The sequence below is a fragment of the Notothenia coriiceps genome, unplaced genomic scaffold (assembly GCF_000735185.1).
Source record: "Notothenia coriiceps isolate Sejong01 unplaced genomic scaffold, NC01 NC01_scaffold00031845, whole genome shotgun sequence".
Lineage (NCBI taxonomy): Eukaryota > Metazoa > Chordata > Actinopteri > Perciformes > Nototheniidae > Notothenia > Notothenia coriiceps.
The window spans coordinates 43126-54878 of NW_011364546.1; the positions used below are offsets into that span (position 1 = coordinate 43126).

The 11753-nt window shown below is 39.8% G+C and overlaps 1 protein-coding gene across 1 annotated transcript in view; it reads left to right on the top strand.

The window, feature by feature from the left end:
* The window catches only part of disc1 (DISC1 scaffold protein), a 26963-nt gene extending 15511 nt beyond the window's left edge, over positions 1 to 11452 (top strand). The window contains exons 2-9 of the mRNA XM_010788286.1: positions 2442 to 2531; positions 3728 to 3884; positions 4858 to 4954; positions 5337 to 5569; positions 8980 to 9034; positions 10836 to 10938; positions 11102 to 11290; positions 11433 to 11452. Coding sequence (XP_010786588.1) covers positions 2442 to 2531; positions 3728 to 3884; positions 4858 to 4954; positions 5337 to 5569; positions 8980 to 9034; positions 10836 to 10938; positions 11102 to 11290; positions 11433 to 11452 — 944 coding nt within the window. The remainder of the gene's footprint in view (positions 1 to 2441; positions 2532 to 3727; positions 3885 to 4857; positions 4955 to 5336; positions 5570 to 8979; positions 9035 to 10835; positions 10939 to 11101; positions 11291 to 11432) is intronic.
* Positions 11453 to 11753: the final 301 nt, after the last annotated feature.

Genomic DNA, 11753 nt, shown 5'->3' on the forward strand with positions numbered 1-11753 from the left:
TGGGATGATGCGCCTCCTGTGGGGACACATGAGAACTGCACTCAAATCACTTTGTGCTTTTTAAACAGTTTAAAATATTTTTTTCGACATTTAAAAACCGCTTTCTGCCCTGGAAATCATTTCTAATCATTATTACCGTTATGGAGGGGCTGCAGGAACACTTTCCCCGCCTTGCAAACATTTATTCCTGGGTAAAATAATCAATTTGTTCCGCCTGCTTTCCGTCAGCACCTCTGCGGCTGTGACGCAGCCCGTCCTCTGAGTCTCCCCGCCTCTCAGAGACTTATTTCTGGGTAAAAAAAGCCATGTGCTCCGCCCCCTGGATCTCTGCATGTGTGTGTGCCTGTGAGTCTCTGGCTACTGTCCACATGCCCGCATTATGAGGCACTATTTTCGGATACATTTTCTCATTTTCACCACTTTTCATGTTTTTATTATGTATATTGTTATATTATTATTATTGTATATGTGTATACTGTGTATAATGTTTTTGTAAAAATCATGTGATTATTAAATAAATAATAAAACATGAATATAACCTTGAAGGTTCCCAGGGGCAAATACAGTGCCAGGTGTCAGACTATTTAAGGCGAGACACGGCAGGCAAAAACATCGTTTTTCAAGCACTGGTCAATTTTGAGATTTTGTGCTATTTTGATTCTATAACATGTTTTATTTCAGGCTTTTGGAAGGAAAACGTACAAAATACACATTTAAGTTTTTATTGTCAAATAAAAACTTAAATGTGTATTTTGTACGTTTTCCTTCCAAAAGCCTGAAATAAAACATGTTATAGAATCAAAATAGCACAAAATCTCAAAATTGACCAGNCCACTGTTTGATCAACGCAAATTGGGTGTGGGTCCTTGTACTCCGAGTCGGGCTAACGTCCACGCTAGCTGCTATAGGTTTTGCATTGAGGTGATACTTGAGGCTTGATGTGCTGCGGTGATATGCAAATTCCTTTTTGCATAATTTGCAAACAACCTTGCTCTTATCGACGCTTCCATCCGTACGTTTTTCAAAACAAAATGTCCCGTCCACGGGGCCAACCAAAGCGGTCTCATCAGCTTCTTCGTTCGACTATTGTTCACTGTGGTTTGTTGTTGTCTGAAGTCATGAACGTTAGTTGGTGCTCCAGTATAATCGGTACCCCTGAAACTCATCCAGTGAGAAACGTTCCGCGGTACAAAAATAAGTGCGATTAAAATGCATTAATTTTTTTAACGCGTTAATTTTTGTGTAATTAATTAATCTTAATTAACGCATTAAAGTCCCGGCCCTAATATATATATATATATATATTAGCTGTACACTTTACGAATATAATAGTTTTTTATGGACAACTTTACCATTCAATCTCGTCCAACTGATGTTCTGCTGTCACTCCTCGGCTCTTGGTAGTTCAATCAAAGTCCAGTGGCTCCGCCCCAAAGTGTCAGAAACTTTTCACGCAGGGGTTTATTCTGCGCGCGAGGGTCATTTCATGCGCGTGTAAAAGCACATTTTACGCTCGTGAGTAGCTTGTTTTGCGCGCTAGAATATTGACCCAAATCTTACTCCATACTCCTGCTTCTTGGCCAACAGTCGCACTGGAACACACCGCGAAGACTTTAGCCGACGGCCAAGTAGCAAGTACGAGCTGCGCATGCGTGAGTGGCAATAACTCTCCTTACCAGCAGGCGGCGGTAGTGTGTATTCGTCATTCAAAAGAGGCAACAACCGGAAGACAGAGAAGAAGAACAGACTGTGATATAAACAAACAACAAATAGCGTGTGTGTTCCATTTTCACTCTCGTCCATCGAAAACATGTCTTGTGCGGTACTGGAGCTATCAGCCATTGGAGTGTTGCTTGCGGAAGACATTCTTCGTGCCTTCTTAAAGCGTTTGTTTACGTCCCTCACTTCCGTTTCGCTTCTCATGCACTGATTCGCTAGCTGAACAGCCAATCAGAGTGATTTATTTGGCCCGACTGCCCGACCCGACGCATGTTGAATCGGCCATGCGTCGGCCATGAAAGGCCAAATAAGGCATGTCATGGCCTATGGTCACGGCCGACGGTGCGGGACACACCAAATTGAGTTTGGGCGACAGGGCACGCTTCGTCGCCCGACTAACACCGACGCCAATAATCGGCCTGGTGTGTCCGGGCCTTTAAACAAACAAATTGTGTATTGTAGACAAATGAGAAGGTACCGGAAACATTGACTTTAAAAACACCAATATATTTCTATTAGTGTTACCTGATGAGATGCACTCTAAAAGCAATATTTAGTGACTATATTGAGGTTTTAAACTTCCTAGACTTACCTAGACCACAAATTGCTGACGTGGTGTCAAGTTGAAATGATGGTCATTCCCCCTTCACTCTCTTTGCCTTGTGGTGACAGTTTAAAGAGCATTGCCCTCTGGATTGTTGCATCATATGTTCTGTCTTCAGTCTTGTGTGTCGCTTTTCAGATTGAGTCCATGATGTTAAAGCTGCAGAGGCTCCAGCAGAAAGCCATTTTGGATGATGACTATGATGCAGGTGAACTTGAGCCTTTCAATTGAGCCGTTTCTTTAACAGCTGTTTCTTTAGGCCACTTCTGAACAGTGTTGTTGTTAGTCTTAATTTTGGAAATTTTGAGTCGAAAGTAAATTAATGTAACTTGTGACATAGTTTCAGCAGCTTCACATACAGTTCTCTTTGGGATTCTCAATTTATTTCAAGGTATTACTGATTTGTTCAGTCAGGAACCAGGCATTCATCTGTTTGACATTTAAGTAGAGAGAGGTAATGGGAAGTAATTCAGTCGCTTTTATTGGATTTCTTGATAACTGATAGTTATAGATCAAACTATGATTTTGATAAAGCATGCAAGGCTGCACATTCAAGCTGAATAATTGGTTTGTTGTGAACTGACCGACTTACTGACATACTATCTTGAAACATTAGAGACTTTAACTTTGATGATTAAAAATTCCTTAAATTGTTGCGTATTTAATAATGTGTCTACTATTAGAATTTAGTACAAATTATACCTCTTGTTTGATGATTAGTTTATCAGTCAAGCTGAAACTAACCCTATAAGTGTTCTTTCTCTATCCAAAGCTGGAGTGTTTACTTGTCCGTATGTCCACATGACAGTGCTCACCCATCAGATAAATTAGCCAAGTTAAACTGGAGGTTGTGAAACTAAGGAAAGTAGCCCAGAATGCATCCATGGGCTTTCCTGGGTTGTTTTACCTTTGAAGACTGCATGGGATAAAACCACAGTTTGTTGAACCAATGAAATGTAATCTTATTTTACTGAAATGTTGTAGACAAGAAAGAATAGGATTTCCTTGCTGATGGAGATCTTAATGTTTTGCCCTCCGATGGCTTTTTGGGAGCCAAACAGAAAAGTGCATTTAAAAAAAAAAAAAAGGACTCAGAAAAGAAGGATTCTGAAAGTTTAAATTATAGGAATTATGCTTTCTTGGAAAAAGCAAGCAGAGAACTGTTTAGTAGCGAAAGACTCTAAGTTTCTTATAGTGAAGGTATAATTTTCTAATTAAATAATTAGTGATTCTGAATGCCGTGAATGAGGCATACAGTATGCGTTATAATTTAGAGAGTAATCTGATTTCTGTATAGTCACATCAAGTTTACGCAGACTCTCGGAATTGAACATAGTTTCTAATAACAAAACCTTTTGGCCAATGTTGCTGCCTGTTATTCAGTGTGTGTGTTTGTGTTTTCAGCTGAACGTTTTGGGAAAAAGCTGGAGGAGCTGTGCAGGGAGCGAGGCGCTCTGAAGCTGGGTCTGCCCTCCAGACAGCCCAGCGTGGCTCTGTTCCTGGAGCGACTCAGACAGGTGGTGCACAGCGCCCTCCAGAGGGCGGACTGCAGTCAGTGCAGGTCAGTCACAAAACAATGACTTTAGCTGCATTATCATTGAACACAAGACTCACACTGCTGTAGTAACACCAAGTTGGATATGAGCAGCATGATGTGTGTTAACTCATGAAAATGAGCCAAACATTTTTCAGAATTAATATCACAGCATTCAAAAGCTACTGTTGTGAAACTGAAGTAAAATCTTTCTCCCTCATGACATAGATATGGAGAATGACTTTCTTTTGAGAAACATGAAGTGAAATTAAGTACTAAATGTGACTGGATAAAAAGAAAAGATTCCCTGTTATGCTTTCAATTTCAGACATATTCAGACTTATTCAGACTTGTGTCATATTAATTATCACACATTTGATACTATAACATAGTGATTATTTGCACAATAAAACAAAGCACCAGATACAATTTGTTCTGGTGAGATTTATTTTAAAACAGGGTCTCGTAGAATGAATAACATCTCTATAGGAAGTATAAGCAGCCAGTTTTATGGGTCAAATTTGATTATAAACTCGGTCATGTGATCATGATCATGCTCTATCTTTCATTATTATGTCGTAGGACAGAGCATTTTCAGAGGGAAGACAAAAATAGCTCTTGCAACAGGAAGGAAATCAGGTGGGGCCTCTCTAGGGGGTATCCTGGACAAATGTAACCTCAAGCAGCAATGCTGTGTTTTTCACACATATTTGAACCTAAAAAAACATGCTCCCAAAGATTTAAGGGCACCTCTGTTAGACATTCTTCCATTCTATTTAATTGGGGCTGAAAAGCTAGAAGGAAAAGCAGTACGAAATTGGGTTCAATTAGATTTAGTGATATATAAAGGAACACGTTTTAATGTCCCAGTACACAGTACACAACCACATAAGCTCAACTCAAGAAGACCTTAAAATGTGAAGAAGGTTAGAATTGTTTTAAAATATATATAAAAAACATTGCTGAGGTTTGACTGTATTTTCTGGGGACTGGTTGTCAGGAAGGATGTGGAGCAGGATGCAGGGGAGAGGTCAGAATCATCACACGGTCCACTGCATCAAAAAGATCGCCTGATCCAGGAGAAACGGCTGATAGAGGTAAAAATAGCTCACATTATGTCATTAAGGCTTACAATGGTATTTTCTGACACTATGTGGAACACGTGTAATACAATACAGATAACATTTAAAAACGTATAGAAAGACTTCTAGTTGTGTTTAATTCCAGGGTAAGGAAAGTTTGTGTACTTGAATATAGTGCCAAATGTACTTGTTAGGATAGTTCAACTACAGATAATTCAATTTAGTTTGATATGCTGATTTTAAACAGACTCTAAAAACTTCTTAAAAACAGGAACTATTTTTCCAACTAAAACTGAACGATTATAAGAACTGTTTCCTGGATAACAGCCAGAGAACAGAACTATCATTGATAGGTACCTGATAATGAACACCAGGATCATTAATGAAACCTGTGCAGGTGGAGATAGCAGAGCTGCAGTGGAGGCTGACGGAGCTGAGGGACCTCAGCCGAGGCCTGGAGCAGCAGATCCAGCTGGAGGCGCAGCAGGTGGAGGCCGAGGAGCTGGAGGGCTCCGTACTGCGGGGCCGCACCGTGGCCCAGCTCTGCGACATGAGCCGAACCCTGCAGGACCTCGTCACCTCTGAAAACCGCATGCAGATCACCGTCTCACCTTCAGCCTCCCTACTCAGGTCAGCCTCACATGATTCGTGCTGAATATTTTCTGTTGACTTTTGCATCAAACCACTTGGTTTACATTGCAGTAAGTGTGCAATCTGAAGAAACTGTATGCACACTTTAAGTGATTGATTACATGCTTAAATAACTAGTAGATGCCCAAGAAGAAAATACAAAGAATAATTCTAAAATAATTTAAAACATATATTTACATTAATGCTTATTCTGATTAGAATGACTGTGGAAGATATTTGTTCTGATTAAGATGAATCATTGTAGACATAACCTACTGTTCCCTTGCACAATACTACATTTTAAGATAATGTCTTAATTTCAATGCAATCAGTGCATGAGAGACTCAAATTCAAATGAGCGAACATCTCTTGACATACGTTTCACAGGGTTTTGATGAACAGAGAGCATGTGCACCTGCTCTACATAGTCCATCACTATTGGGAAAATGAGCAAATGTAGGTGGAAAATGTAATTGTCACATTGTGCCTTGGGAGTGTATTGTGAAGAAACATCTTCACACATTATATAGTTGTATTTCACACCTTATTGTTAAGTGTCTTCCTATTGGTCACTGGAAACAAACGTTGATTGGATGAGACTAAACAGCATAACTCGAAAACATTATTACTGGATTTAAATTATTGATGCATTTCTGTCTTCATCATTTAAAGTAATACTTTTACTGCTGGGTAGCTTTATTCATTATAACACAACATATATTATTAGTTGAGTTATACATATATGGAAAATGTTTGTTTACAAAGTAACTAATGTAGAAAGAATGTGTATCAGGAAGTCAAAGACAGTCTATATTTTACCTGTCAAATATAGATTAGAAAATGTAAATACTCAAATGAAGTAGCTCAAATGTATACTTGAGTACAGTTCTTTAGCCAGTTACAATCTACAACTGGCTAAAGACTCCACTTGAAGTTTAATGTATTGTTAATTATGTCTATGAATGGATAAGTAAATGATTGTTATGTTAGGTTCTGTATATATTAATATACATAATGAATCATATGAGACAAAATACACTTCAACTATATGCTCACAGTCCTGGTCAGGTCTTTCTTTGACAGTAAATGAAAGTCAGGTGTACTAATTTCTTATCATCCAGTGGACAGTTCTCACAGTTCCTGCAGTACTGTCAGTCACCATTTGGGGCTGCTGTAGAGCTGCAGTGGTAATAACAAAACAACAATCCTCAGTCCTTGGATGTTTTCCCTGTATCAAGTCATTTACTTTCCTATCATAAAACTAGCTTGTTTGGAGGAGGATGTGTCAAAGCAGTTCCTATTTCGCAAAATCTTTGCTTCCCAGCCTTAGCCGCCCTGCAACAAACGATATTCTAGTCTCTTGCCAAGAAAGTAAAGCAGTCAAAAAGCACACCGTCATGTTTAAACCCAATTAACATCTACATTAAAAGCATAGAGAAGCTTATACAATTAAAGTGGGGAATACATATGTAGTATTTCCACATAAAAAAAACTAAATTGCACACTCTTGGATGTTTGGGAGGGGTGCACTTGCAATTTTTGTAGAAATCTAAGGCCTTGGGTGTGAGGAAAAGGCAATAAACGTATATAATATTTTGTTTGTATTCAGATTCAAATAGGACGCATTAAGCAGCCACAACCCAATTTTTCTTTATTCCACCCATTCCATGCTGTGCCCTCAATCCTCTTCTCTCACACCTGCTTGAACCTGCTTTGAATTTTAATGGTTTTTCTCAGATGCAAATGATTATTTTGCATCATATCCTCTGAAGTTAATAGCTTGCAACAGAGCACCGTGGAAAGCCTCTCTGTCTTGCCACTCATTAAAAAGACATGTAAATTGTACTTATCACCTTCTCGGTGGTGTGACCCAACCTCCCAGGCATAATTTGATATCTGACATACTCTTTCCCCAACTGGAAAGCATTTATTCTTGATGCTGATTGAAATTGCGGCCTCAGATTGGATATTAAGCTGCACATCTCCAGGTGTCATCCTTTGGGTCATTGCGATTGTTATGCTTGCAGTTCCCTTTCCAAATAACACATCACATACCAAGATTTATTTCCTAACTGGATTAAAGAAATCCACCCTCTTCAGAGGAGCTGCATCCCTGAAATAAGGTGCAGTAATACTGATGTCCAGAGACAACATCTGAATATGACTCAACCTGAATATCAGCTTGAATAGCATAAAACGGGCACACACATTTTGTGATACGAGTGGTTTGGGACCTCAAGGTGACTGCATAATGGATTTCATGCTCATTTTACCCCATCTTCTAATTGATTTATATCACTGTCACGGAATAATGTGACCTTAATGGTTTGTCTTGTTTACATTCATTTACAGTAATAGCATCTCTGACATTACCCTTGATATCTGAAACTATCATCTAGACAGTTTTATAATGGGCCAGTCAATGAAAACCATTATTGCAAGAACAATACAAATGTAAGAAAACGTAATACTGCATGACAGAGGTCAATTCGAACTGACTTTAATCTTTGACTAAGAAACAAATCATCTCACAGATTAGTCTTCAGCGCTACCCAGATTTACCACTTTATTTCAAGCTGTAAAAGACAACTACCTTATTTGAGAAACAGTGGTGTCTCAGTTCCTTGTTTGACAATTTACATAAAAAAATGCGACAAGCTATTTTTATTTTAGGCATCAAGACTAAAACAGTGACTGGAGAATAACAACTGGCAGTAATACTACAGACTGGATCTGAGGAATGGTGAACTGTTACTAGAGCTAAAACAATAAGTAAATGAAAGGGATAGTTAGACATCTTGGGAAATCAGCCCGGAGTTAGCTGAGAAGATTGATGCCACTATATGTCTGTTAAATACAGAAAAACAGCCAGCAGCGGGTCAGAGGTCACTAAATCCAGACAAAAAGTAGTCTGGCACATAACTTCCATAAAAGCACAGTTTCTGTTGTTACACTAAGTTTTAAAACACAGTATAGTGTGTAGGGTAGTGAGCTTTTGAAGGAAGATAGATTGTGTAACGACAGAGCCAGCCCAGCTGTCTTCCCCCATGCTAAGCTAACTAGCTGCTGGCTTGAGCTTCATATTTTTAGGACAGATGTAACAGTTATTGACATTTTCCAACTGATTCTAAGTAATAAAGCATCAGAGCTTTAATGATATGATATCATCTATTAACTTGGTTTTCCTTTTTTGAGCAAAACTCACTAGTTAGTTAGTATAATGTGATTATAATTTATAAAATATTCAAATTCTTTGTTGCTGGTTGATAAACCGCACTATACTAGAGTTTACTGATAGACTTATATTTCCTATGATTGACATATACCTGTAATGATTTCTCTTGAAGCCCTCAAAAGAAAGAATCAACCTCTAATACTACACTGTCACATTTTTATTTCTCTTTTTGCAGACTCCAGGAGCAGGAGCAGGCATTGAATCTGTCCATCAAGGAAGCCACTGCTAAAGTAAGCCACTCTGACCCGATTAAATCCATAGCAGCTCATCCTCCCCTCAGCATGCCAACAACGACTGAATATGTGTGAATATGTAATGACTAGTAAGTCAAACTAGAAAGCATGTACTGTGTCCCAACGTCTGTGTATAAAATATGCATACATATTGTTAGTGTCTGTATTATACAAGTTATTTATTTGAGAAGGCAGAGAACTGTCCATAGTTGCATGTAAGAGTCATGTAAGAGCTCTCGTCTTTCAAAAAAAATCTGTCACATGTTTGGGGGAATTCTTATGGCTATAAGCATGTGAATTAGTTCCATATTGATTTAATTTAAGCAGTTTTTCTTTCACTTTTTAGCAGCTACAGCCAGTAGATTTGATAGGTGTATGTTAAGTTAGGTATATGTTAAGCCAGCACTGCTTTGTGCGGTTTTCTTGTGCGTGTATTCCTTTGCATGCTTCCCTTTCTATGTGCTGTTGGTTTTTCCTCTCACTAATCTCCATACATACCTACTGTTTATCTCTGCAGCTAAAAAAAGATAGAAACAGCAGAAACCCATATGAGTGGTGGTTTTAGGGTAGTGGGAGCGAGGCACAGCTCTTACGGTGTCCTTCAGGAAGCGATCATCAAATGGTTTGTCGAAGCTGCAACTGCACCTTTATGGAACATGCAGTCTTTCCACAAGTCACACTTTTACCTCAATTTCAAGATGGTGTGTTTCTTGAAATGACTTCTATTTGACAGAGGAGACTGTAAGAAATGGTGGCGAGAGAGAAGTATGATAGCAAGATTCAAACACATTATTTTGCAGTTACGTATATGGCATGTGCTTTAACCACTCAGCTACCAAGGCGGTATAAGATTCTCCATTGTTGAATTGACGTTTGTTGCTAAATTAGACATATCCACCATGTGCACGGCACACCTGCTGTGACAAATTAAATTGCCATGAAAGTAGCTTTCACTTTCTCAATAGACTTTGACAAATAGCCTGAGATTTTGAAATCAAATCACCAATGTCAGAAATTCGACAGTTTGGAAAGCACTCCAGTGCAGTTTCCACTTCATGTAAAGCATGAAATAAAATTATGCAAGGCTGTTTGAAGAAAATAAAAAAACAGTTTTCTGTATTTCATTGGAAAGAGAACTCCCTTGAGATGTTCTGCCTCAGATATTTGACGGCCTTTTCAAAGTGTAGCACAAAACTGTGTCAGATTTAAGAGGAAAATGCGTGAGAAAATCCAAATCCCTTGGAGTGTTGAAAATAGTTCCTCAAAGGAAGGAGACGCATCATGGGTATTGTATCTGGCAGTCACTCAAAGTGAATGCATTAGACAGAAGAGAGGTTTAAAGGGCAGACTGAGGGCAGATGGGGGGCAGACAGGCTGTATCTGAAGCCATCAACTCCTCTGTGAATACAGCCGAGCTAAGGTGCTGCATCCCCATCAGGACCGTGACATTCAGGGCCTTTTCCCTCTCTCTGACATTCTAATGGCATCTTTTATGGAGATTTCACATTTCCGTGTCAGTCCATGTGAAAGGCGACGTAGTCTCTTTATTTCTAAAGGTTATGGACAAGGTAACACATTGGCGTTGATGCTCTGCTGTGTATTCAAAGCAGGGCAAGCACAGGAGGACGGAAATGAATCTGTATGGTCTTATAAGAATAAGTGTCAGAAAAGAAAATGAAAGCGGAATTGGAAATAAACTGTGCATCCTGTGGGATCCATGTGTCTGCAAAGGTTTTGTTAGTTACCGCCCTCCCCCCCGGCTCTTTTCTCAGCCTCTTCTTCTCCTCCTTTTCCCCAGGTGGTCATGAGTCAGAGGCTGGGCAGCAGCCTGCGGAGGAAAGTAAGCGAGACAGAAACTCAGCTTTTGGCACTGCATGAAGCCAAACTGGCGGCCATCTCAGGTAACTCCCCGCTTAACCGTCAATTCATACATTTCCCGTCTTCTATTTACCTCATTTACTGAAACCGTCGACCATTAGCTTCACCTAATGATGCTATTAATGATCGTGGCGCTCATTAATGGGCGTTATAAGCTTAATGTTCTCCTGTGATGCGCTGCTGCAGGTAATGACTTCAGCAGTGCCAAGGAGATGAAGGCTGAGATGAAGGCGGTGTACCTTGAGCGGGACAGACTGGATGCTTTGGCCAAGAGGCTACACAGCCTGAGCTCGGGGAGCAGCCAGGAGCTGGCCAGGATGAAGGAGCAGCGGCAGCAGTTCAGGCAGGAGCTGGGGCAGAGGGAGGCCCAGCACGGTGAGTCAGTCTACACCACGATAACGCAGACTGTTTTCATCCCAAACGAGAAGTGGTGCTGCTGTGGGCAATACAATCCATTCTCTCACCCAAATGAAAACAGGAGAATTTATGATTGCGCTCTTTCCAGTGTTCTTACCAGGGAGCAGTAATGTAGACTGAGTGGTGAGCTGATGTGTATTCCACCTGGCCGAGCAAAAGCTGCAAATACAACCTAACTTTCTAGCCTTTTATGGGGCAATCAATAATTCATCTTTGTCCCTTTAAACCTGCAAATACTAATTGTTGGCCACTTGGGGGAAGTGGAAACACAACACTGACATATACACTTTCTAAGTTGATTTGAAGACAGGAGTTACAAAGGAACATTATCATTATTTTAAAGACCCTGCCTGCCTGGCAAATGTCCAACCCTAACTCTTAGTTCCTTTTGAGGTAATCGAAGGGGAAATATATAAACCAA